Below are 27,992 nucleotides of genomic sequence, written 5' to 3'. Positions count from 1 at the left end.
TCTTGAAGAGGCGGAGCTGGGTTGCGTTCTCCTCTGGCCGACGCAGGCCGAACCGGACCGAGGAGATTCGAGTGGGGCCGAGGCCGGTGGCACCGCGGCCCAGAGCGGAGGTGACAGGGCGCGCCCCACCCAGCGGCCAGGCGGAGCCTAAGATGCTGGCTTTTGCCAGGCGGCCCCGCCCGGGCTCCCAGCCGCCTCCGGCCTCGCCCTTTCCGCTGCTGCTGCTGGCGGTGCTGAGCGGCCCGGTATCCGGCCGCGTTCCCCGCTCGGTTCCCAGGACCTCGCTTCCTATCTCAGGTAAGGCGTGGGTGCCCTCGCCCTCAGCCCTTCGCGCCGCTCCCGGGCCCCGCCTGCAGGTGCCGGCACCCACCTGCCCTTACCTACCAGCCCGGGCAGGCGCTCTGGGGCCCCTCCGCGCTGCGCACCGAGTCCCGCGCCGCCCACGCCCCTCCAGGACCCGGGCGGGACCCCCACGCTGTGCTGTTCCGCAGCATCGCTTCCCGGCCTCGCGCTTCGGCTCCCATGACACGCCCAGGCGGCTCCTGCTGCCCCTTACTGGCAGGACCGCGAGAGAGTTAAGCCCCTCATCGTGCAGAAGCGGGCACTGAGGCCCAGGGAGGGGATGGAAGTTTCCCCGAGGTCGTCCATTTCGGGGAATGGACTCCCATATTCCCTTCTGCCCAAACATACACCTGTGTCCCTCACGCCAGCTTGATGCCTATTCTGCTTCCAAACTCATTGGTCTTTCGTTCTATTCCAGCCACCCATCCTTCTGATGACCAACTCAGCATCTCCATCTGCCCACTTCTCAAATCTATTCCCTTATCATTTCTATCTCCCTGCAGGCTTTTTGCCTCGCTCGAAGCCCTCATCTCCCTAACCCACTTCCCAGGCCTCTCACAACTCTTACACCAACTCCCATTGTCTGATACACGATCTGTGGATCCATCGTAACCCTCTTAACTCCTCAGCATTCCGTGCTTTCTCTACCCATTCCCTACATTGAATGTTAGGAAATCATTCAGTGAGTTGATTTAAAGTTCTGTTTAAATGATTTCTAAAGTCTTCAGAAGAAAAAAAAAAAAAGGAGGGTGGAGATTTGGTCCTTTGAAAAGATCTGGAAGAAGCCAAGGGATGCCACCAGGCTAAAAATGGTCATTGGAATGATTCATACTTTAAAAGCTCTCTGCTGAGGTGGGCATGGCCATGGCCATGGACCTCGTTTTCTTCTCAGTGGGCACTGAGTGTTAGCACCTAGTGCAGACCCAGTGAAGTTGAGAGGGCAACCTGTTGGCAAAACCTCGCAACTGGGTAATAGTAATTTAGAGTCTAAACTTCAGCCTAGTGACATAGGGTTACTTTGAATCCAGAAGACAAAGTTGTGGTCAGAGCCTGGGGTTGGTTTGTGCTGGAGCAATAGCCACAAAATGGCGTTGAGGTTGATAACCAGAAATTCAGAGAAGTCTAGATAGCAAGGTGAAACAGAGTTGGGGATACGAGTGGAGGTTGGGTGTTCCAGGGCTTATAATGAGCATGAGAGAGTAGGCAGGTCCAGCGCAGATTTGAGTATGGGTGTGGGAGGATGGGGTGGGTGGGGCTCCATACATCAGCACATCCAGGAATGAATGGCTGGTAGCCATTCTGTCAAGTCTTGAGGGTAGCTGAGCAGATGAACCAGGTAGAGCAGAGCTGTATTGGTACAAGGATAGGGGCTCCAGAGTGAACTAAGAAGATAAATTCCTGCTAACTTATTTGTTATAATCTTTAAATGGAATTTTGAATGATGACACTGAAGTTTAGACTTGGCCCAAATGGAGCACATGCCTAAGGAAGGAAAAAAGGAACCATTTGTGAAACATGCACTATATGTCAGTTACTTCTACATATGTCATCTCATTTAATTCTGTCAACAAGCCTGATTGGTGGTGTTTACAGATGAGGGAAGTGATGCTCAGGGCAAGTAACTTACTCAAGATCATACAGCTGGTAAGTGAAAGAGCCACATTTAAACTGGGGCTGATCCTTCTCCACAGCACATTCTCATGCCCACTTTTTCCCTCTTTGGGTGGAAATGGGGTGGGGTTGGGGAGGTACAAGAGCAGTGAGAAGACGGGAGATAGTCTCCTAAAGTGTTGGTGAAGAGAGTGAATCATTTCCCTTCCAAGTAAAAACAAGTTACTAATAAGTAGTTATTTTTTTTTAAAAAAGGAAATTTAGAGAAGAAGGTACTTGTACTTCCTATAGGTATTTTCAAATTATGTATCATGTTGCTATGGATAGAAATTACAGACTTAGTATTTATGCTGTTATTTTAATAAAGTGTTTTATTTTTATAGAAAAAGCATACTTGGCTGCATTGTATGCTAAATATTCTGGCCTCATCAGTTATCTGTCTTTGGGGAAGTTAGATGGTTGGCCTGTCAAAGCCCTGTTTTTACCCTTCATGGCTGCTAAATAAATGATACTTGGAAGAAAACAGAAATTGAGCCCTTTGGCTTTGTCTTTGTGGACCCAACCCTTATGAAACAATGGCTGATATCACTCTCCCCTCTCACCCTCTCTTCCTGCCAGAGGCTGACTCCTATCTCACCCGGTTCACCGTCCCTCAGACATACAATTACTCTGTCCTCCTTGTGGATCCTGCTTCCCATACACTTTATGTCGGCGCCCGGGACACCATCTTCGCTTTATCCCTGCCCTTCTCTGGGGAGAGACCCCGCAGGGTGAGAAATGAAAGTGGGGAGAACCCCAGACTCCAGAGCATGTGGTTAGATCCACAGTGTTATGAGATGGGGTGTGTGTTCATAATAACTAAATATGGAACAGTGGTGGTGGTGGCAGGGGGGAGTGTCGGTAAAAATGAATATAGGAAGAATATTGGCTTCATTATCTCAGTTAAGGGTGATGGGAGGGGGTCATGGTGACTGGGGACGTTATGAGGGAGGTTAATGCTAGAGGAGGCCACAGTAACCAGGTTTCAGGTGACAGTGGGCAGAGGAATCATTAGAATCACATTTCTTTAGGGCAATAGCTTTTAAACTTTTTTGTACCATCCCTTAGTAAGAAATATATGGTACATTTTGACCCAGTACAGGAAGTGTGTATTTAAAGAACACATTCTTGAAACAGTATCTACTCTCCTGTATGTGATACATTCTGATATATTCTATGTCATTAAAATTAAAAACAATTGATTTCATTACTCATTAATGGGTGGAGACCTCCAGTTGGAAAAATGATGCTCTGACTGAAGGGGTGGGGGCTGGGGGGTGGGTTGTCTCTGAAGTTCTCAAATTGATGGTGGTAGTGGAACTGTTTCACCTACCCTGACTTGGGAAGAGTTTGGGGAGAATCTGGGAGAAACAGTCACTCCTCCTTTCTCAGATTGACTGGATGGTGCCTGAGGCCCACAGACAGAACTGTAGGAAGAAAGGCAAGAAGGAGGTAGGTGTGAATCCTGGCCCTGTCCCAAGTGTCCCATTGAGACCTAGTTCTAGCCCTAGCTCTGTGTCTGTCACCTGCAGTGCTCCCATAGCAGTGGGCCCAGGCAGGGGCTCTAACACCATGTCATCCCCTGTCATCTCTGATCCCGGAGCTGTATCTAACTGTCCTGACACTACCCTGCCTTTCCCTGTACCTGCTGCTTCTGATTCTCTCTAATCATCTCTGACCCCCAGGATGAATGTCACAATTTTGTCCAGATTCTCGCCATTGCCAATGCCTCTCACCTCCTCACTTGTGGCACCTTCGCTTTTGACCCGAAGTGCGGGGTTATTGTGAGTGACGGGTGGGAGGATGGGAATGGTCTCCTGTGAGTGTCCATGACAGGGAGCATGCTTAAAGCAACACTTGTGCATGAAAAGCATTGGGGGTGAGGGATGTCTTTGCAGGGTGGGGGTAGGAGTGGGAGGGCGAGGCAGGTTGTCTGTAGAAGGTGAGGTACACAGAGTGAGAAGAGAGAAGAGGGACGGTGAAGGAAATTAGGAATGCTAGCTAGGCTAGGGAGAGGATAAATTCAGGAGAGACTTCCGAGGCTAGTATCTCGTGTTTCCTTTGTCCTGTGTATGCTTTGTCCCAGCAGCCTAGATCCATTTCTTAATCAGCATAATCCATGCCTGCTTCTTCCTCCCAAGGTGGGTGACTGTCTTTCACCACCTTCTCCCACTGCCGACTTCATTCTGCGCAGGCTGTGACCCTCTGCTCTCATGGCTTCTGAGGTCACTACCCACTAATGTAGTACTTGCTGGCCCGTATTCTGGATCTTGCCTTCAAAGTGGGCACTTTGTCAGCCGTCTCTTCTTCTAGGTCCTGTTCATTGCTGCCAGAGCCCTGGACGTCTTTGCCCTCATACTCAGGCAGGCTTGGTACATGTACACCCCTAATCATATCTAGCTAGTCATGGCTTCTAAAGTTGCTGGGACTGGTAGCATCTCAGGAGGGTTTTAATGCTTTTGAACCCTCAGCTTTTCCCATCAGTTATCCAACAGTCAGTTACTGGTCCTCTGCCAGTATGCACTTGTGACAACAACCTGGGATGAGTCAGAAACCTCCCCTGTTCTTTGTATTCAGTGGCTCCCCTTTCTGCTCCAAGGAGCAAAAGGAGGGAGTGCAATGACTCTCTCTCCTGACCCTGATCCTTAGCTGTAGATTTTGACTTGATCCTTTTGCAAACTGCAGTACTCCTTGCCACTTGGATCTTATCAGTGTGCATCTCCAAACCCCTCCTTGCAGAAGGCCATCCTCAGGTCTCTTGTTTCCAGTGTTATGACTGTATATGTTTGACTGCCCCGGTCAGTCCCTCTAGGCTGGCCCTGGGGTTAGTTGGGCTTATGTTGAGTCCTTTTCATAATGTGGATGAGAAAGACTCTCCACCCAGGGTGTGCATAGCTTCCTCATCTTGGCAAGGTTTCCAGGTCAGGGTGGTATTGAAAATCTCTATGTTCCATCAAGTAATGCTGAGGGTATAGCTTCCCTACAGTTCTTACAAAGCTCAGAAAGTAGTGTGGAACTGCCATTGCCATATTTGTCTTTTTCCAGGCTGCACACACTTGGGGAACCCAAGGGTGTGAATAGCAGCACCATGGCTTATAGACAATATGATCACTCCAAGTTAATTTCCCAGGGCCTTCTATTCTTCCTCGGCTGTCTGAGGGGACCCTGATGGTTGTTAGATTCTAAGTATCTGGACATAAAATGTTCTGTACGTCCTGTCAGGATTGGTGTCACTTGGACTCTTAACTACTCCTGAGAAAAATCAGTAACCAGAGTAAAGCCAGGGATCTGTGTCCTGCACTCCCATGACTTTTAGCTCCTTCTCTGAACACTCCTATCTAGCAGGCATATGAAATGAAGGAGCATCCTTTGGTCACGGCTTGTTTGTAGGAGAATATAAGGCACAGGCCCCCTACCCCCCAAATCAGCTGTGTTAACACTTCAAGCCATATACTAAGACTGACCTCTAGACTTCCTCAAAGTTCTCTTCTGCCTTTACTGTCTTATCCTGCTACCTGGCACTCCCGTCTGCTTAAGGAAGTTCTTGCCTCAATCCTTAGTGCTAAACCTCTCACATCCCAGACTGATGACTTTGAGACTATGTATAACTATTATGTGAGATCTTTGACTAGCTGATCCAGACACAACGACTCACTCAGAGTAGATTGCTCAGAGAAATGAAGTTTCTTACAAAGGAAGTTCAAGCACTGGACCTACCAGCTCTAACTAAAAGTGAAGTTCTGCCATTGAGTGACAGTTCATTGGAGGAAAACATATTTTTGAGAGAGAGAGAGAGAGAGAGAGAGAGAGCGCATGTGAGTGGAGCAGGGGCAGAGAGAGAGGGAGACAGAGGATCTGAAGCGGGCTCTGCACTGAGAGTGGAGAGCCCAATGTAGGGCTCGAACCCATGAACCATGAGATCATGATCCGAGCTGAAGTCAAATGCTTAACTGACTGAGCCACCCAGGTGCCCCTGGAGGAAAATATTTTAGTTTGCTTTGTTGAGAGAATTCCAGCAGTTAACAGAAAAATGCTAGACTTAAACACCAATAGCAGTGACAAGATTTCACATTCAGTTGAAGATGTACTCTGGCCCAGGCTGGTGCTGGACTTTACATTCAAAATTGAATTTAGTTCTTATCACCACACTATGATATTTAGGTATTATTTATTTTCATTCTACAAGCAAAGAAATGGAAGTTCCAAAATGTTAGGTACCATGTCTAGTATTATATAAGTGGCAGCGGCAGAGCCAAGATTTAAATCCAGGTGTGTCTGGTTTTGCCCCACCCCCCGGTCCTTCTAGTCCAGTCTGCAGCACAGACGACCTTACCTGGTTTCATTATCTTGTGACATTTGACCTGTTTGGTGTAACAGGGGCCATCTTTTCTTTTGTTTTCCCCCTAACCACCTGGGGAGGGTCCTTTATATGTCTTATACCCTTCTTGGCCAAAGCCAAAGGATGGATTCCAACCTTACAGCTTGGTGAGAGCCTTCCTACCTAGCTGTCTTTCAGCTAGCGAGACTTGCCTCCACCACAACTGATGATGCAGTGAGGAATCTCAACACTCAGACAGAGACTGTGGTGGAGTGGTCTTGCCCCCTTCAGACCCTAATGAAATGTCACTTTGATAAGACAGTAAACATAACCTATCTGGTTAATAGGAGTCTCACTTGGTGAAAGATTATAAACCTAGATAACACAATGATGCCATCTGGGGAAACTGTAAGAGGAATTGTTTCATACTTCAGTAAAACATACTGGGTTTTAAGGGGGCTGATAGACCATCTCTGTGAGGAAGTCCAGCAGTCAAGTGCCAACACAAACTAGAGATTGGAAGGCATCACACTTTCAGAGAATCTGGGCAATAATTTGCATAGAAAATCTAGCTGGAAATGTAAGAATGAGTGAGGTCATTGAAATATGTGTGACAAGGACTAAGGATTGATCTTTATGATACATGGTTAGGGGCTAGAAAGGAAAATAGAAACTACCAAAGGAGATAGAGAAACAATTAGATAGGAGGAGGATGGTAGGCTTCCAAGAGAATCAAGACAATATTTGAAGGAGGGAGTGAGTCAAAAGTATCAAATGCAGCCTAAAGATTAGGAGGGTGAGCATTGAGAAAAGGAGTCCTTGATGAAATGTAAGGGAGTAGTTTTAGGCAGAGGGATCAGAAAACATAATTTGTTTTCTAGGAATAACAAGTGACCCAGGTTTGGTTAGAAGAAAGTATTCATTTTGAGAAGTATTAGAAAGTAAGTAATTTTGACTAAAGTGTTTGTACTCTAGGCAATGGTGGGCCATTTTGTCACTTCCTTGCTCAAAAACTTATCAGCGTAGTGACTGATACTGTAGGAATATTGATCTGTGGGGGGTATGTAGAGTAAATTGGGGGCAAGGCTAGGCAGTGTGGAGAGGAGGAGGTTACTGCTGTAGTTTAGGTGAGAGGTCACAGATGGGCCACAGCAGCATGTACTAACCTTTGTCCAAAGTGCCCAGACATCTTGGTAATCTCTCACTGTCATCCGTCATTTTCTCAGGCTAGGCTGCTCCCACTGCCTCACATGTGAGATGCTTATGCCCCTGTGGAGGCAGAAGACTTTCTCATTCCAGAAGACTTTCTTGACCCAGTGTTCCCTTTTTTTGAGACCTCAGATCACATCTAATTTTAACAGGCCTTCTTCAAGGCTCTCAGTAAAGTAAAACCTTGCTTGCCAACCATAGCAAATAGATGAGCAGTTAGAATGGGTCAGTAGTATACTTACACTTAGGGGATATAGATCTACGTTCCCACTCCAACTGCCATCAGTGTAGTTAGGCTCCAGCAATACCATATGCCCTCCCTAGTGAACTAGAGGTATTGTGTCTGGCTTTTCTATGCCATAACTTTGATTCCTAAGCAGCCACAGTTAACTTCCCTGCCAGTCTTAGGTTGACATCATCCCTGGTTGCCATTTTTAGATGTTATCTTGAAGTGCTCTCTTAGTGCTGGATGCTCAGCTGAGGTAACTTCCAGCTGGCCCTGGTGGAACTCTTACATCTCTCGCCCCTGTCCAGGTCAGTCCTGCTGTAGTCCCTGGATGAAGAAGGCAGTTACTTGCCAAATCCTCAAATTCTTACCTGAGTTTCAGGTCTTTACTGACTTTACAGATTCCCTTCCCCCCTTCTATGTTTCCTTGACTCTGGTCTTGTCTTTCATCCTTGGGTAGGAGTAGGGGGAGTATGGCCCTTCTCTCTAAGCCCCTGCTTCCGGTGGTCTTATATCAGCCTGAACTATTCTTTACCCTTCCTAAGAGCTCTAGCCCTCAGGAGACTTGCTTTCTTCCCTTAGTCCCCCTTGTCCAGTCACATATTCTCCAGCCAGTTGCAAACCCTAGCATTTCAGAGGAAAGATCTGCCCCCTCAGCCTCTTAGCATCTTCTAGGGCTGTCTGTGGTATTCTTTCATCAGGACATGTGGGTGTTGGAACTAGGGGAATGGAGGGAAGAGGAGCAAATGGATGAAAAGAGGGATGGCAGAGATGGGAAATGACGGGGTGGGTGGGGGAATCAGGAATAGACTGGGAGTATGGGGATGGTAGCGGATGGGGATTGGAATGGAAATTGAACTGTTCTTTCATCTGACCATCTTTGTAATTCTCACCACGAACCTCCCCATGACCCTAAACCAATTGCCCCCTTCTGGTCTGTAGGATGTGTCCAGTTTCCAGCAGGTTGAAAGACTTGAGAGTGGCCGAGGGAAATGTCCTTTTGAGCCAGCTCAGCGGTCAGCAGCTGTAATGGCTGGTGAGTGGGGAGAGCCCAGAATCTGTGGCTCCTTGCCGTAATTGCCTCCTTCCCCACCCCTGCTGTTGGAATTTCTGTGTCCTTTCTTTCCTTTCCTTGCAATGTCTATTATTCCCGTGTCTCTTTCTAGCCTTTCCTGTTCTTCCCACGGTGCCTGTGTCCTCCTGCTTTTCCCCAGATTATTATTCCCCTGGGTTTTCTCTAGAGAATATGTCCTCTGCACCTCTAGTATGAGTGTTTGCTCTGTTAACCTCTTTTTCTTTTCTCATGGTGTTTTCCCCCTTGTTTCTAAGAGGAATCTACTACAATGCATATTGTAATAAATTTGGAAAAAGTATAAAGAAGAACATAAGAAATCTTGTAGAACAGCACTGTTCAAAAGAACTTTGTGGAACAATAGAAATGTTCTATGTCTGTGCTGTTTAAAATGATAGCTGCTAGCTACATGTGGCTCTTGAGTCCTTGAACAATGTGACTAGTTTAGCCGAACGAAGGAATTTTAAATTTTATTTAATTTTAGTTTAAACAGAAATACCACATGTGTCTAGTGTCCACCATCTTGGCACAATTCTAGAATATCAGAAAACCACTGCTAATATTATGGGGTATTTCTTTCTAGCTTTTTAAATGTGTGTGTGCACACGCATGTGCACTCATGCACATATATTTTGCTGGCCAGTCCTTTGTTGCTCAGAGGAACCAGTCATCAGTAATGACTGTTAATTCCTGCTGTTACTTCTTTTGACCCAGCTCTATACAGTTGTTCAAGTGTGGAATGGTTCAATCACAGTTTATGCCCAAATGTTTTCTGGAGAATGACTGCCTGATCCTTAGGCAGCCACAAAGTGAATTGTTTGTGTGCCACGTAGCCTGTATTTTAGGTCAGATCACCCCATGTACACCCTTCAAATTTAGTGAGAATCCGGCCATATTCTCACAATAGTACAAAACAATAAGGTTAATAAAAATTTTATGAGCACGTGTGTATTATAAAACTTTTTAAAAAGATTATTTATTTATATTGAGAGAGAGAGACAGAGAGAGCAAGCACGAGCATGTGTGCAAAGGAGGGGCAGAGAGAAAGAATCCCAAGCAGGCTTCGTGCTGTCAGCACACAGCCAGACACGGGGCTTGAACCCACACTCCGTGAGATCATGACCTGAGCTGAAATCAAGAGTTGGATGCTTAACCGACTGAGCCATTTTAGGTGCCCCTATTGTAAAACTTTTAAATGTCATGCTACATGGATTTAATTTTGAATTTTGTCATGTAATTTTATATCATAGTCATTTCTATACAATTTAAAATTTTTTATGAAGAAATTTAATAATATGATACTACTTATTCTTTGAGCATACCACAATTTAATTAAGCAATCCTAAATCACTTATGTAAGTTTAATTTCCAAGTTTATTTAGTTTACCTCAAAGTTTTTGCTATTACCCATAAAACTATAATGAACATACTTGTGCATAAATTTTTATCCTCATGTTAGATTATCTTGAGACTCCTGGGAATGGATTACTATATCAAAGGGTGTGAACATTTTATGGCTCATTATTTGTTGCTAATTGAGTTTTTAGAAAGAGTGTACCAATTTACACCCTAAATCAGCAGGAATGAGAGTGTTTGTTTTTTCTCACATAATTTCGCTAGAATCATATTGTCATTTTGAAAATCTTTGCTAATTGAGGCTAAAAATGGCACCTTGTTTTAATTTGTATTTCTTTGAATATTAATGAGGTTAAACATTTTTCACGTTTTAGTACTTATTTTTATTTCTTCTTTGGTAAATCCTCTGCTTGTATTCTTGGGCTAATTATTAGATAGAATATATTTTCAAATCTATATTTTTTCTCTTGTGATTACATTTTTAAGTTAAATCTTTTCCCAGTTAGCAGATAAATTTTTTCTTCTTACAGGTTTTTCCCCCAAACATTTAACTCTTTGATCTATTTGGAACTTACTTTTTTTTTTTTAATTTTTTTTTTTAACATTTATTTATTTTTGAGACAGAGAGAGACAGAGCATGAACAGGGGAGGGGCAGAGAGAGAGGGAGACACAGAATTTGAAACAGGCTCCAGGCTCTGAGCTGTCAGCACAGAGCCCGACGCGGGGCTCGAACTCATGGACCGTGAGATCATGACCTGAGCCGAAGTCGGACGTTTAACCGACCAAGCCACCCAGGCGCCCCTATTTGGAACTTACTTTGATGAATGGCATGAGATGGAGATCTAAATTAATTTTTCCCATTTAGTTGATCAGTTGACTCAGCATCATTCATTATACTGCTTTTTTTCCTCTTCACTGACTTACTTTTGCTGTGAACTTAATTGTAAAATTAATTTTTACCTATTGTTTTGGATTCCATTTTATGAAAGACAAAAATTGGGATACAAGATCTAACAGTGACTTTTTTTTCTTATGTATGACTTTATAGGAAAAGTCTTAAAAAGCTAGCTATACAGATGAAATCACTCTTACACAGTTAATGACTTCCCTTTTCTGAAAAGTAATAAAATAACAAAAGTGTTTGAAAACGAACATCAGGTATAAACCTACTGCATACAAGATTTGTCATTTTTGTCTTTTATCTGCAATTGAAATTGACAAGATCTTGTTAATAGTTATACATGTTTGCATAAAACAGTTTACTCAATAGTTTTCCTGACTTTTCATCAAGCATCTTTGGCAAAACTCTGAGCCAGTCATTGGCTCATTAAGAAAGATTCATCAGTTTTAGAAATGATGAATATCTCTTGATTCTACATAATTTTTTATCAACAAGATGAATTCTCAATTACAGCAATCTAAGGCAATCGATTAACGTACTTTCTTTGTTGCAAGCAGGAATCTTTATATCTAACCTTCTGCATGTAATTTCTCTGTGTTCTAGTCAGCAAGTGAATTCACATTAGCATGTGGTTTAACACAAATTTCATAAATAAGATCATTGTATGACAAAAAACATTTTTCTAAAAGGAAAAACATTTTTCAAGAGGGTTTCAAGTCTTTTTTTTTTTTTTTCTCCAGGTAATGAAATTCAGGTTGCTTTCAGCTGATAATTGATGGTTGGAAATAGTTCTAACAGTTTAGAATGGCTAGCTTTCCCATGCCTCTTTCTGTCTTAGATCCAAATCACAGTCAATCCCAACATTATACACTGTCCTCTGAAGTTTTTGCTTTATAGGGCTATAATTTAAGTTTCTTTAAATTTGACTTAAGTGCCAATACTTGGTTGGAGTTTTCAATGTTGATCTGTTAAGCCCTGCTGTCCTTTTGTTTTGAAAATAGCGGTCTAGAAAATAGCGGCAACATTACATAAGAACTAGAACCAAATTCGCAGTTAGGGTCTATGAAAATGTCCTTAAGGATAATGGAGGTATTTTGAAATAAAAAGAAGGGCTTTTAGTAATGAAAATATTAGAGTATAATAGCAGGAGTATCTCTTGTTTTAAATTACAAGAATTACAGTGTGCATTATAGATAATTGAGAAAATACACAAATATATAGAGAAGGAAGTGAAAAGTTCATTGTAATTCAATCATCACTAGGTAGCCACTATTATTACTTGTATTTTCTTCGGCTGTGTCTGTGTGTATATTTGTAACATATTGGAATTATTATGCATATTTCACTTAGTATTATATACTGAACATTTTGTCATAGTATTAATTACCCAAAACATGAGTTTTGGTGATTACTTACTCCTCTCTTACTTGAATGTAGCCCAATCTATTCCCATGTAATTATACATTCAAAATTTAAAATAAATTATTGCTTTTATAAATAATGCAGTGGAAGAAATCTTTTCACATAAATGTTTATGTAAATCCTTTACATGAATCTAATTAATTGCATATGAGTCAATCTAGAAAGTAGAATTGCTGGGCCAAAGGGTGTAAAGGCTTTTGTGATACTTGGTAGATTTGGCCAAATTGTTCTCCAGTTAGTCCCGCCAGCATTGACAAGAGGACCTCTTCCATTACACCCTTGTCAATCCCAAGTAATATAGTTCATTTATTTATTTTTATTTTTTAACTTTTTAAAATGTTTTTATTTTTGAGAGAGAGAGAAAGAGCGAGCACGAGTTGGGGAGGGGCAGAGAGAGAGGAAGCCCCAGAATCCAAAGCAGGCTCCAGGCTCTGAACTGTCAGCACAGAGCCTGACGCAGAGCTCGATCTCGCAAACTGTGAGATCATGACATGAGCTGAAGTCGGAGGCTTAACCGACTGAGTCCCCCAGGCACCCCCCAAGTAATATAGTTAATAAACATACAGTGACCTCTTCCAGAGCCCAATTTTATATGTTTTTGCTTGCATCGCCATTAGTGAGGTTGAACAACTTTTCATGTGTTCATTGGTACTTGTATTTATTTAGGAAAAAGTCTCAAATCTTGTTCTTCAAATGTGACATTTATTTGTATTGCACTTAGATCAAATTAACAAAATTATCTCAGTATTTTTATTTGCACTATTCCAGTTTGGAAAAATGCAAATATTTTGACAGTAATGTTCACATTAGCCTAAGAACACTGGCATTTCCTTCTGTCTCCTTTGGGGGTCTTTGTCTTCCTCTCATCCTTTCAGTGTTGTGGTTCCTTGGACCCCCAGTCAAGGTCCTATTCTCTTCTTATTCACTGCAGTTGTGATCTCAACCAGCTGCGTGGATTCTGCTTCCACTGCATTCTGATGCCCCCCCCAGACATTATCTGGAGCTACAGACCATATATCCAATTGCCTTCCAGACATCTCCACATACATGTCCCACAGAAATCTGAAAATCAGCATGTCCCAAACTGAGCTCATCATCCTCACTCATCTCCCCCAAACCTGCTCCACCACTAGTGTCCTCTCCTCTGAGTGCATAGTGCCATTGCCTCCTCTCCCCCACCCCTGCCCCAAGTACCCAAGCTGGAGACAGCAGTCAGTTATCCTCGGTTCTCCCTGTCACATCCTATAATAGATAGGGTTTTTATCAAGAAGAGCAGAAGGAGGGAGGTTTTGTTCTTTCTCTCTCAGAATCTGCCCTGTGTTTTATCTCTGTTTAATCTCATTGCATCTTGCGATTACTGCATCTGCCAAGAAGCTTTGCAAATGTTTCAGATGCACTGCATGCTGCCAGCACTTTAGGGTCAAGCTTCCTTCTTAAATTTCAGTGTGATTGTCCCAAGACTAGCATGCACACACTGAAACAAGACACTTAGAAATCCTAGGTAATCGACAGAGGAAAAGGTAGAATAAACACTGCATCTCCAACTATCTAGTTATGTCCTCATTATAGGCTGTTATTTAAAAAAAAAGTGTCTAGCTGGCCTAATCCTTAGATAAGGGAATAGAGAATATTAGGATAGGAATTATCTGTCTTGCAAATTTCTGACCATGAGAAGAAAAGGGAGTGGAGGAAGGCCAGAGCATGTTTAAAATCCTTTTTTTAAAAAGCTAATGAATGATTATTCCTATTGTATATCTTCTTTAGAAGTGGCCATTTTTTTATATTAAATGTAATTTATTGTCAAATTGGTTTCCATACAACACCCAGTGCTCATCCCAACAGGTGCCCTCCTCAATGTCCATCACCCACTTTCCCCTCTCTCCCACCCCCCATCAACCCTCAGTCTGTTCTCAGTATTTAAGAGTCTCTTATGGTTTGCCTCCCTCCCTCTCTTTAACTTCCCCCACCTTCCCCTCCCCTGTGATTCTCTGTTAAGTTTCTCAGGATCCACATATGAGTGAAAACATATGGTATCTGTCTTTCTCTGCCTGACTTATTTTACTTAGCATAATACCCTCCAGTTCCATCCATGTTGCTACACATGGCCATATTTCATTCTTTCTCATTGCCAAGTAGTAGTCCATTGTGTATATAAACCACATCTTCTTTATTGATTCGTCAGTTGATGGACATTTAGGCTGTTTCCATAATTTGGCTATTGTTGAAAGTGCTGCTGTAAACATTGGGGTACAAGTGTAGAAGTGGCCATTTTGATACCAGAGTGAAAATTTCAACCCCCAGGGTGTAGTGAGACACTCACTGCCATGGTGGCATTCTAGGCTGTCGGTGTTTGGTTGCTAGTACACCTGGGAGGCCGATGTCACAGGCTTTATGCTTGGGTACGTAGAGATCTATTTCCACATGAATGTGATTTTTCTTTGGCTGTGATTCTTTACTTTTTGTGGCTTTCAATCCTTTTCTCCCCCAGTATTTCTAAAATTAAAATATCTTAATTTTTTGAGTTATAAAAGATGGTAACTACAAAAAATATTTAGTGAGTACAAAAAAGTAGAAAGGAGAAAATAAAAATCATTGTGATTCCATTGATCAGAAATAAATACCATTAACACTGTAGAGTTATGGCTCCTTCCAATCTTTCCTATATCTACAGGCATATATACATATATGTATATTTTTAAATAGGGTTATATGATACCTGGTGTTTTTTTCCTAACCAGCTTGCTCACGGAATTTAGCACTATGGGAACCACTCTCTTTTGCACATCATCTGTTGCCAATAACAAATGTGTGTTTTAATGTTTACTGAATTGATTCATTCAGTACTAACTTGCCACAATTGTACTTACAGGGATATTTTATTATATGAGCAATCCAAAAGAATATTTGAAATTGAGACTATCCTGGAGAATCTAGGGCATGTGGTGATCCTGTGTCCTCCTGTGGACCGTGATGGCCGCTGTTCCTTCTCCTCAGGGGGTGTGTGCGTGCGTGCGTGCGTGTGTGTGCGTGTGTGTGTGTGTGTGTGTGTGTGTGTGTGTGTGTGTGTGTGTGTAAGACTGTGTTTCAAGCCCCTTGATATTCCTGGAACACCTGGAACCCTACTACTTCTTCCCAAAGTGTCTGACCCCTCTTGCTGTCCTTTAGTGTCAGTGACCTTCTGCTCTTTCTCTCTGAGTGAGTGTGCTCTTCTGCAATTCTAGGCTCCGAGTTTCTGAATGCCCCCATTAATTTCTTAGAAACTTTGGGGACCTTTTACCTCCATCCACTGCTGGGTCCCTGAAAATCATTTATGACTGTTGCTCCCCATCCCCCCCAACCCCCACACCAAATCATGCTCCTAAATATTCGTAACTGTCTCTTCCACACATCTCCCTCAATTCTCAGGGCATCCATGACACAGCTTCTGCTAGGGTTTTAAGTTTCATAGTGTTTTGTGTACAATGCTTGTAGGGAGATTTTTCATTGTAGCTCTGGTTTCTGTATCAACTTTCCCCCCAACCTTGGAAGTACAGAAGATTGGCTTGTTTGCTCCTCCATGTACTGCCAGACTATGTCCCTAACCTGGTTTTCTCCTTCCTGAAATGCTCTGGGAGGGAATGGGGTGCCATTTTGTGGTCCACACAAGGAACCACAACTCAACATGCACTGAATGCCGGCCATGTGCCAGGCCTATGTGTGGCTCTATGTTTGTGTTGCATTTAACCCTCAGTGCCGCTGAGTGGAGGGCCTTATTATCTCTATGCTGTATTTGCGGTACCTGAATCTAATTTGCCCAAGATCATACTACTTGTAAGTATTTAGGGTCCAAAGCCAAGCCTTCTGAGCTCCAAAATGTTGGGACTTTTTCCACTGCCCTCAGAGGGTTTCCAACTCTTTTTGCTTTGTATAAAGTATTTTTGAAAATAGGGTTATTTTTCCAGTGCCTGAGACATGCAACTTTGCTCAAGCATCTGTGACCCTAGGATGATTGTGCTTTCCCCAGAGTGGCCCTACTCACTACTGCTTCCTTCAGGGTGCATGAGCCCTCATAGCTCTTGCTGGGCTTTCCATGCACTGGCTTCTAAAACACCAGCCTCTCTTGCTTCTCTAGCCTCTCTCTGACTTGATTTTCCTAGTTGTCTTCATGTAGCTTCTCCCCTTAAATGGTGGTATTCCCAGGGATCTCTTCTCACTTTCTCTTTCTCCATGGCTGTCATATTCATGGCATGGCTTCAGCCCAATTTCCAAGTTGCCTACTGGCCCTGTTGTGTAGGCCCTTCTGTTTGATTGCCTTCCAGGATCTCTGACCAGATGTCCTGAGGAGACTGCAACCTTAGCACGTTCTACGTCTGAAGTTGCTTCCTCCCCAACTACCTCCTTTATGGGCCTTCTCCTATCATTACTTGCCTTTGCTCATGGTATCACCCTGTGCTGTCATTCATCGTATAAGCTGGAGACCTTAAAGACATTATTTTGTTCCATTCTTTCACATCTCATATTCAACTGATTTTCAAATCTTGTTAATGGATTCTGCCTCAGAAATATCTCCCCAGTCAACCCTTTTATTCCCCCTCTGCTGCTACCTTAGTTCCACCCCTCCACTCTTGCCTGGATTGTGTGAATGGCCTTTTAACTAGCACTGTCTTCTTAACACCCTGGACTGATTATGTCACTCTCTTCCTCAAGAAAACCTGCAGCTGTACTCTTCCCTGTAGGATAAAGTCCACATTGCCAGGCATGGCAGAGCAGATTCTTATAATTGGGTGCCCATCTTTTCACCTGCAGCTTATCTCTGCTCACTAGTCTCACAGCCCCCTGGGCCCTGCCAGAGCTGCAGCCACGGGGAGTGCCCATATCCCTGAACATGGCTCCTCTTGTCGCCACCTGCCTGTCTTCCTCCCTGAAGTCTTTCCATCTGGCAGATTGCTCATTCCTCAGCCCCAGCTCAGATGTCACCTCTTGGATGCTGTTCCCCCCGTTAGATGTGTCTGGGTTCTCCTCCGTGTTCCCCTCCACATCTGTTAGTCCACGCCTCCTGGAATCTGATCACATGTTTGTCTTCTAGACTCAAACGGGAGCTCTTGGGGGCAGCAATGTGCTTAGCACCTGGCACAGTGGCTTCTGTGCAGTAGGTGGTGAAGGAAAATGCCACTCTGTCCTGTCCAGAGCTTCTGTGATACTTGAAACTCCTCCAAGGGGTCATGACCTTCTTTTACCCCTGGAGCAATTTTCTCCTAGTCTGTCTGAGCCTTGTCTGTGTTACAGGGTGGCTATGGTTGTCCCACATTCTGCCCACAGGGCTGCACCTCCCCTTCCTTCAGAGTGTGTGATTTCTCTCCCCTCCAGTCCTCACCATCTGTAGGGCGCCTCTGCCCCGGCACTGTACCAGGAGGAACGAGCTGATTCCTCATTGCTTTCTCTGGCTGGCCATGCAGTATTCATTAATCCCCCAGGCTGCTGTTTCCCAAAGTGAGGTTTCTCAAAGTGAAGTTACACATTAGGGTAACTCCTACTGCTTGTTTGAAACTAGTTCTTGGGCCATCCCCTAACACTACTAAGTGAGAATTTCTGGGCACAGGGCCCAGGAATCTATGTTTCGATCAATTCCCCAAGTGATGCTGGTATACCCTAAAGCTGTGACTTATTCCAGAGCAATGTCCACCCCCAATCAGAAAGAAGACTAGTTCTGTCAGACATTTACCAGAGGGGGAGAGCGAAAGTAAGACTGGGCATACTGCAAAGCAAACCTCCTTCCTGGAGGGTCATAGTATAATTAGTACATTATGGGATAGAAGCATACTGAAAACACTGACAACAGCAAACAAACCAACAGACAAAAAAGCCCAATTTGCACAAAGGCAGCCTTTATTTTTCCTTCCTGCACATTAACGTTCCAACAGGTTTCCCTTAACGCATGTTGCCTTTACTGCCCCAGAGCATTTTATGTCTATGTGGATTTTTTTTTTTAATTTTTTTTTCCAACGTTTATTTATTTTGGGGACAGAGAGAGACAGAGCATGAACGGGGGAGGGGCAGAGAGAGAGGGAGACACAGAATCAGAAACAGGCTCCAGGCTCTGAGCCATCAGCCCAGAGCCCGACGCGGGGCTCGAACTCACGGACCGCGAGATCGTGACCTGGCTGAAGTCGGACGCTTAACCGACTGCGCCACCCAGGCGCCCCTGTCTATGTGGATTTTAAGTGAGATGTTGCCTGTCAGGTGCTTAGCAGTGCCTGCCATATCATGGGCGCTCAGCTCCTAGGGTTCCTGCCCCCTGCTTTATCCTCTGTGCTGCCTACAACCCCTTTTGCTTCCCTCAGTCATCTCTGACAGCTCATCTCCTCCCTGTCGCCCTGCAGGGGGGGTCCTCTATGCTGCCACTGTGAAAAACTACTTGGGGACGGAGCCGATTATCTCCCGGGCTGTGGGTCGCGCTGAGGACTGGATTCGGACAGAGACCTTGCCATCCTGGCTTAACGGTGGGGAGAGGGGGCAGGGTGCATGAGGGACAGAGCTGGCTGAGGCCGGGTGGCCCCAGGCTGTGTCTGGTATCTGAAGCCACTGGTTTCTCCCCAGCCCCAGCCTTTGTTGCAGCCGTGGCCTTGAGCCCAGCCGACTGGGGAGATGAAGACGGAGATGATGAGATCTACTTCTTCTTTACGGAGACTTCCCGAGCATTTGACTCGTATGAGCGCATTAAGGTCCCACGGGTGGCCCGTGTGTGTGCGGTAAGACCACCGTCCCGACTGTCTGTCTGTTATCTTCTGCTCTGTCTGTCCTCTTGTCTTTTCCTTTCTGGGCCCCTGTTTTTGCATCTCTCCTCTGTCTCCTTTTTTCCCTCTGCCTTGACTCCTTTTCTGGGAGTTGGGGGGTGTGGGGAAAGGGCTCTGGCTTTTCACCCCCATAATTACCATTGTGACACACTGTCCCCTGGAGGTGGACTAGTGGAGAGGTAAAGGCAGGAACTGCAAGTAGAGAGTCCTGGGTTCAAGTGCTAGGTCCACCAGTTCCTGCCTCTGTGACTCTAGGCAGGTTCATTAGCATCTTTGAACCTCCTTTGTAAGGTAGAGTATTAATGACCTCTAGCTATAAGGGTTGTTTTGAGGACAAAATGAGGTAACTTATGTAAAGCATGTAGGACAGTATTTCAAAAGTGCACAATGAACTTAGTCACCATCATTGTTATTGTGACCTTTTTCACCCTGTATCTCATTATCCCATGCAGTGGTCTGTATCATCATCCTTGCATTTCTGTGCATCTGTCTTCCCATCTGTCTGTGTCTGCCCTGAAGACAGGGGAAACCTATATTGGTGTCCACAATGTTGGCCCTCTAAGGCCACACACAATGTGGCCTTCCCATAATGTTGGCCTTCTAAGAAGAACTTCCCATGTGCTTGTCACCCAGGGGGACCTTGGGGGCCGGAAGACCCTCCAGCACAGATGGACAACATTTCTGAAGGCTGACCTGCTATGTCCAGGGCCTGAGCATGGCCGGGCCTCCAGTGTCCTGCAGGACATGGCCATTCTTCGACCTGAGCATGGATCGGGGACCCTCATCTTTTATGGCATCTTTTCCTCCCAGTGGTGAGGAGGTCCTGGTGTGGAGGAGAGCTACAGGGTGGGAGAGACATGGGGATGGGTAGGCTCTCCCTGGAGCCCTGTTCCTTCTGCCCTGGAGCAGGATGCATGGCTCCCTGGGTCATGGTCCCTGCATTTCTCCTGGGTCATCTCAGAATGAGTTGCTGATTCCTAGTTCCCTCTAGATATGTGGCTCCAACCTGTGCTCTTACAGGGAGGGGGCTGCCATCTCTGCTGTCTGTGCCTTTCTACCACAAGACATTCGGACAGTGCTGAATGGTCCCTTCAGAGAGTTGAAACATGACTGCAACAGGGGACTGCCTGTCATGGACAATGACGTACCCCAGCCCAGACCTGGAGAGGTGAGGGGGCTGAGGCATCTCTTCCCTTCACACCTGAATTGCTGCATGAGAGAAAGGGCCCAAGTAAGCATCACGGAGACTTCCTGGCCCCTGGGAAACTGTCACCCATCCTGTGTTTCCTCTAGTGCATCGCCAACAACATGAAACTCCAGCAGTTTGGCTCATCACTTTCCCTGCCTGACCGTGTGCTCACCTTCATCCGGGACCACCCACTCATGGACAGGCCGGTGTTTCCCGCCGATGGTCATCCCCTGCTCGTCACTACAGATACAGCCTATCTCAGAATTGTGGCCCACAGGGTGACCAGCCTCTCAGGGAAAGAGTACGATGTGCTCTACCTGGGGACAGGTACAATTTCATAGTCGTGAGTTGCCCATCCAGTGCACACATGCCCCTGTCACAGAGAGGGTCCCATACATATAGGTGTCAGAGTCCCAGGCACAGGTATAGCTGTCATTGTGTCTTGCCCCTTGCCTGCTTCCTAGAGGATGGACACCTCCACCGAGCAGTGCAGATTGGAGCCCAGCTCAGCGTCCTGGAGGATCTGGCCTTATTCCCTGAGCCACAGCCAATTGAGAGCATGAAATTGTATCAAGTGAGTTGTAGATTTTGCGGAGTTTGCTGGGGGGACATCTGAGCCCAGATCCAGTTGGTTACCCTGAAGTCTGAGAGATCCAGCATGTTCTTCTTCCTCACTGCTTTTCTGTAGAACTGGCTCCTGGTGGGCTCCCATACTGAGGTGACACAAGTGAACACAACCAACTGTGGCCGTCTCCAGAGCTGCTCAGAGTGCATCCTGGCCCAAGACCCTGTGTGTGCCTGGAGCTTCCGGCTGGATGCGTGTGTGGCCCATGCTGGGGAGCATGGAGGGTGAGTGTCACTGCACTGGTCTGCCTGCCGTTTCAGGGTACTGGCCCATCCACATGTTTATGTCTGTTTCTCATCTGTTAATGCTGCCCTACGTGTGTGTGTGTGTGTGTGTGTGTGTGTGTGTGTGTGTGTGTGTATTCTGTTTGTGTCACTTGTGTGTCCATCTGTCAGTCCCATACTGATTCATGTGTCTGTCCATCTGATGCTGCCTCATCAATGTCCTTGCCTCTTGCGCTGACCTTGATCAACCTCCAGGTTGCCACACACTTCTCGGTTTTCATTTTACAAGAGCACTCAGAAGTGTTTTCACAGTTGACTCCTCCTTCTTTCCTTCCTCGTGCCTTCTATGACTCTGCATTCTCCTGGGCTTCCTCCCTCTCCTACCAGTCTGTGTCCCTTGCTGATTCCTTTTCTATCCCACTTCTGAATGTTGATATTTCTCAGGGTTCAGTCCTTCTCTTTACACTTCTGCACACTCTCTAGGTGATTTCATTCCCATTATCTTCAACACCAACTGCTGGCACTGAGTGCCAGTGACAACTACAGATGAGCCTTTAGTTGAGCTACGGAATTCCCTATCTAACCACCTACTTGATCTTCCTTTTGGATGCTTCACAAGCAACTCAAGCTTAGCAAGTTTTAGCATGCACTGTTGTTTCTTCTTTCCTTCACATGCTCCTCCCAGGGTTTTCCTCATCTTGAGAATGGGATCTCCATCCTTCCAATTTCTCCAGCCAGACTTGCCTGCACTGTATTATAGTTTGTACTCTAGCTCCACCTGTGATTTCCTCAGTTCACAGCCACTTCTCTCCATCTCTGCCACTATCACCCTAGTCCAAGCCATCATCACTTCTTGACCGGGTTATTCTAATAACCCCTTAATTGGTCTCCTTTTTTTTTAAAAAAAATTTTTTTTTTCAACGTTTATTTATTTTTGGGACAGAGAGAGACAGAGCATGAACGGGGGAGGGGCAGAGAGAGAGGGAGACACAGAATCGGAAACAGGCTCCAGGCTCTGAGCCATCAGCCCAGAGCCTGACGCGGGGCTCGAACTCACGGACCGCGAGATCGTGACCTGGCTGAAGTCGGATGCTTAACCGACTGCGCCACCCAGGCGCCCCTTAATTGGTCTCCTTTTGACCATTGGGGGATCCTACCATCTATTTTCCCTTTAGCAGATAGTTTAAAATCATATGTCACATTGAAGCAAATCCCTGGCATAATATTCATAAAATATTTCAATATGTGTCTCTACCAGATAAGGACTCTCTTAGAAACATTTTATTATTGGGAATTTCAAACATTCAAAAACAGAATAACATAATGAATTCCCATCATCTGTTGCTCAGCTGCAACAACTATCAACTCTTTGGCCAATCTTGCTTCATCAATACCCTCACTCACTCCCAGTTATTTTACAGCAAATCTCAAACATCATGTCACTTTATCCATATATCTTGCAGAGTACGTCTTTAACACAGAAGGAATTAAAAAAAATAAGCATATTATCATTATAGTACCATAAACTTAATGTCATGAAACATCCCATCAATGTTCCAATTTCCTCAAGTGGGTAGACTTAAAAATAGTTGCTTAAGTTAGGATTCAAATAATGTCCATCAATTGCAATCGATTGAGGTGTTTCTTTTCTTTTTTTAAAAAATTTATTTATTTATTTTTGAGAGAGAGAACGCACATGTGACAGGGGCAGAGAGAGAGGGAGACAGAGAATCCCAAGCAGGATCCATGCTGTCAGCACAGAGCCCGACTTGGGGCTGGATCCCATGAACCATGGGATCATGACCTAGGCCAAAATCAAGAGTTGGGTGCTTAACCAATTGAGTCACCCAGGCGCCCTGATTGATGTGTTTCATAAGACTTTAATTTTTGGGGCGCCTGGGTGGCGCAGTCGGTTAAGCGTCCGACTTCAGCCAGGTCACGATCTTGCGGTCCGTAAGTTCGAGCCCCGCGTCAGGCTCTGGGCTGATGGCTCAGAGCCTGGAGCCTGTTTCTGATTCTGTGTCTCCCTCTCTCTCTGCCCCTCCCCCGTTCATGCTCTGTCTCTCTCTGTCCCAAAAATAAATAAACGTTGAAAAAAAAAATTTTTAAAAAAAAGACTTTAATTTTTTTTTTAATGTTTATTTATACTTTTAGAGACAGACACAGCATGAGTGGGGGAGGGGGAAAGAGAGAGGGAGACACAGAATCCAAAGCAGGCTCCAGGCTCTGAGTTGTCAGCACAGAGCCTGACAGGGGGCTTGAACTCACAAACCCTGAGATCATGACCTGAGCCAAAGTCGGAGGCTTAACTGACTGAGCCACCCAGGTGCCCCAAGACTTTCAATTTTTAAGTAAGATTCCCTTTAATGAAACATTTTTAATTGATTGCTTAGAAAGTATTTTTTCAAAACTGACTTTGAGATTTCCTATGTTGAAGCCCAGTTAATCTGCAGTATATTTGTACATATTGCTGAACTGTAAGGTTACCAGTATTTTAGAATTAAAAGTACTTGTTTTGGGGATCCGTTTTTCATTAACAACTTTGATCTGGTAGTTTCTCTTGGTAGAACTCTTAAATGTCTAAGACAAGGCCAGTGCTTCATTGTTTTAATATCCATTAAAATAAGAATTTCATTGTTCTTGGGTATACTGTGTACTTGAGCCTCAGGGTCCCCTTAAGATATAAATGTGTGTGGGGAATGTGGGGTATGTGTATATGCTAATATATTTCTTGTTAATACAAGAAATTACCAAGTTGGTGCCTGTATGCACTCTATGCTCCAAACCTCAATTCCTACAAGCAAGAAAGACTATGAAGTTCCTGTAGCTATAGCCCACATATGGCCTTCCCATGTTCCCCACTCTCAGCCAGACCAAGTGACCTTGGTTTTACCCAGAAGGTTGTAATGTATTCATACCAGTCTCGGAGCTCATTTCAGATGCCTTAATTCATGTTGAAGGAGTTCACACTCAAATGGAGCCTATCTTTGGTTGAGGCTTTTGGTTGCTCTCCACTGACAGCTTGATAGAGGTCTTCCTCTGGGGAGTGGTGAGGTTTTTGGAGTGAGCAGTCTATCCTGCTGTCCCTCTGTCAGACACAGTCCACCCACATCCTGGAAGTGCCAGGATTGTGTTGTTTGAAATATATCCATTAGAGGCTAATAGATATCAACAGTTGTTGGAGACAGAATGGTCCTACTTGGAGATGAACAGCTTTTATGAAACAAAAAGTCACATCACCGGCCCTCACAGAATTTTTAATGTTTATTTTTGAGAGGTGGGGGAGGGGCAGAGAGAGAGGGAGACACAGAATCCTAAGCGGACTCCAGGCTCTGAGTTGCCAGCAAGGATCCCAACGTGGGGCTTGAACTCACAAGCCATGACCCTCATAGAATTTTGATTAACTTGTATAGAAAAGAAGTTTTCTCTCTTAACAGAAAAAAAGTTAACTGTAGTTTTTATGGACTTCTTTTCCCCAGAGAAATCTTGTGGTTGTGGATACCCAGATAACATTTCTTAGAAGGTTCCCATGTGTTTTTTTTTTTTTTTTCAAAGTTTATTTATTTTTGGGACAGAGAGAGACAGAGCATGAACGGGGGAGGGGCAGAGAGAGAGGGAGACACAGAATCAGAAACAGGCTCCAGGCTCTGAGCCATCAGCCCAGAGCCTGACGCGGGGCTCGAACTCACGGACCGCGAGATCGTGACCTGGCTGAAGTCGGACGCTCAACTGACTGCGCCACCCAGGCGCCCCCCCATGTGTTTTTTAAAAGCAACCTCCAAACACTTTTCCAGCACACCTAGTGCAAATTTAATTCCCTGTGGTCTTCTGGAAATATCTGTACAATTGGATGTGGCAAGTGTCATGAGGAGTAAAAGGGGTATCGGGAAATTTTATTGATGAAGAGGATGTTGACTGATAGTTTCAGGAGTGATTTGTGAGATGGTGGGAGCTGTAATCTCATTATGTTACTGAATGTTCGGTGGTACTGAGGAAGGTAGAAGGGGGTGTTGACACTGGATTTACCAAGTATTCTCTTCTGTACAGGTTGGTCCAAGACATAGAGTCAGCGGATGTCTCTTCTTTGTGTCCCAAAGAGCCCGGAGGTCTGTATGGTTTAGGGAAATGTGGGTGGAGTGGGTGAAAATGGGCTAGAATGTTGTCCATTTTGGATCCGCTTTAAAAATTGGAAGATTGGGCAGCCGGTGACCCATGGCCCTACTTTTTATCTTTGTCCCCACGACCCCTTATGTCTGATATCATGCCACATTTCTCTGCATTACGTCCCAGCCGGTAGCATCACTACCTTTTGTGCCTTTGCTGTCTCTCTGCAGAACGCCCAGTAGTGTTTGAAGTTCCTGTGGCTACAGCTGCGCATGTGGTCTTGCCATGTTCCCCAAGTTCAGCATGGGCGTCCTGTGTGTGGCACCGGCCCAGTGGAGTGACTGCACTTACCCCCCGGCGGGATGGGCTGGAGGTGGTGGTAACCCCAGGAGCCATGGGTGCTTATGCCTGTGAATGTCAGGAGGGTGGGGCTGCCCGTGTGGTGGCTGCTTACAGCTTGGTATGGGGCAGCCAGCGGGGCCCCCCAAGTCAGGCCCACACAGTAGGGGCGGGACTGGCTGGCTTTGTCCTGGGGGTTCTTGCAGCATCCCTGACTCTCCTTCTGATTGGTCGGCGTCAGCAGCGACGGCGACAGAGGGAACTTCTGGCCAGAGACAAGGTGGGCTTGGACCTAGGGGCCCCACCATCTGGGACCACAAGCTACAGCCAGGACCCTCCCTCTCCTTCTCCTGAAGATGAGCGGCTGCCCCTGGCCCTGGCCAAGAGGAGCAGTGGCTTTGGTGGCTTCCCTCCCCCCTTCCTGCTTGATCCTTGCCCGAGCCCAGCCCACATTCGGCTCACCGGGGCTCCTCTAGCCACATGTGATGAAACATCCATCTAGGGCAAATGACCGCTAGTGCATTGGTAGCCCCTGGAGGGGAATGACCATTAAGATGCTGGGGGTAGTGGGCCTGGAAGACGGTCATGGCCTCTGAGTTCTCTTTTGGTCTTTGTGTAATCACTTAGACTTCGTGTCTGCCTACTCTGGGTTTGGCTGGGCTCTGGCCCAAGCCTGTGCTTGATTTCCTGATTGCCATGCGAGATCAGAGCTGCCTTCTCCAGCAAATCAGGACTTTTCCCATGCCTGCCCTCTGAACCGCTGCGACCCCTTCAGCCTTGGCCCCCCATCTTGGGCCCATTAGTTTGAGGATGGGGAACAGAACATAGCTATGACTTTGCCTTCTGGTGGGCCCTGGCTGGAAGGAAGGCCCCTAGAGGTGGTGTGGGGCTAGTGTGCATTGATCTTTTTGTTCATTCTCTTTAGTTTATTGGATTCTCTGTGGGGAGTGCATGATCCCCATGTCACAACATGAAATCTCTGCCCTGAGATGTCCCCCAACCCAGTTTTCCTTCTTCTGTAAAAGAGTGTGTGTGTATACACAGGTGTTCGTTGGAGGCCTGGCCACATGTGCATGAATGACTGGGCCAATGCTCAGGTGTACTCATGAGGGGTCAGGAGGGGAAGGTGGGAATGGAGGCATTGCCTGCAGAACTTCAGACCCTGCAGGCAGTGAAGGAATGGCTTTCCTTTCTAAAAGGAAACAAGCCACCACCCCATCCCCATCATCTCCTACAACCCTTCTCTTGAGTAGAGAAAAACTCCCCAAGTGACCTTTTGGGTGGGAAGGACAGCGGTACATGTGACCCCATCTTTCTCTTTGTTTTTGCCTCCTGGCTGCCACCACTGCCACGCACAGCTGTTCTTTTTCTGGCTGGAGTACAGGCTGGACCGCCTTCTTTGGCTCCCATTAAAAAAACTTCACAACATTCTAAGTGTAAGGGACAACAAAAGGGGAATAGTCATAGGAAGTAGAAGTTGCAAAAAAATAGGTTTGTATCCGTGACTTTACTCAGGTTGACACCCTCGCCCTAAATCAGAAGTTCTCCACCTGGGGTCCATGGACTCCCTGAAATCATATGCAAAATGTTGTCTGTACCTGTGAGTCTGTGTTTTTATGGGGGTGGGGGGTTATGGCTTTCATCAGATTCTCAAGGCCTTAACAAAGTTAAAGGACCACGCCTCGAGGTTGCCACACATTGGCCAAGCTGAGGGGTGCCACACAGCGGCAGCTCTTCCTGCCCCACCATCCCTTCCCTGTGGCCCGCCCTGGACTTGCAGCTGCTGGATGCCCTCTTGTTTCTCCCATCCCTGGAAACTGGGCTCTGTGTGTATTTGAAGATACTGTCAACTCCTACCAAACATAAAGACCTCTTCCTGCTTCACAGCTCCCAGATGCTCTAGGCTTCTCCTGCTCAGTCCTGGTCTTGGCCTGTGTATGTGCCTCGTTCATCCCTGGTGGGGGACCCCCTTGAGCTCCAGTGAATGATCCAGCCCTTCTCAGTTGAAGTTTCAACTCTACTTACCTTGGCAGCAGCCTGTGAACTACTCAAAAGAGTCCCCTTGGGTTTGGGATTATCAGTGGCTTTGCCACTAATAAGTGTATGATTTTCAGCAAGTAATCTAATATAGGAACATTGGTTTACTCATATGTAAAGTGGGGATAATAATACCTACCTCAGGGTTGCTGCAAGGATTAAATGGGGAAACATGTAAACAATAAAGCACTATCTATTCCAGTA

The 27,992-nt window shown here is 45.6% G+C and overlaps 1 protein-coding gene across 4 annotated transcripts; it reads left to right on the top strand.

The window, feature by feature from the left end:
• The first annotated feature begins 1 nt into the window (after position 1).
• SEMA4F (ssemaphorin 4F) lies at positions 2-27,992 on the top strand. 4 transcript variants are annotated; one of them, XM_086700762.1, is made up of 15 exons: positions 280-297; positions 1,915-1,986; positions 2,572-2,723; positions 3,385-3,444; positions 3,678-3,776; positions 8,688-8,781; positions 18,857-18,976; positions 19,074-19,225; positions 19,904-20,082; positions 20,291-20,438; positions 20,564-20,786; positions 20,924-21,033; positions 21,148-21,308; positions 25,356-25,414; positions 25,643-27,992. In XM_086700762.1, the coding sequence occupies exons 4-15, from the start codon at positions 3,394-3,396 to the stop codon at positions 26,251-26,253; spliced, it is 2,007 nt and encodes a 668-aa protein (XP_086556888.1). In that variant the 5' UTR covers positions 280-297; positions 1,915-1,986; positions 2,572-2,723; positions 3,385-3,393; the 3' UTR covers positions 26,254-27,992. The 4 variants fall into 4 exon arrangements, with proteins under 4 accessions (XP_025788003.1, XP_086556887.1, XP_086556889.1 ...); XM_025932218.2 differs by lacking the exon at positions 1,915-1,986 and having other exon boundaries at positions 2-297; XM_086700761.1 differs by lacking the exons at positions 1,915-1,986; positions 3,678-3,776 and having other exon boundaries at positions 20-297.

This window comes from Puma concolor, chromosome A3 (assembly GCF_028749965.1).
Source record: "Puma concolor isolate L17-30 chromosome A3, mPumCon1.1.hap2, whole genome shotgun sequence".
Taxonomy (NCBI): domain Eukaryota; kingdom Metazoa; phylum Chordata; class Mammalia; order Carnivora; family Felidae; genus Puma; species Puma concolor.
This window is presented reverse-complemented; position numbering and strand designations above follow the sequence as displayed.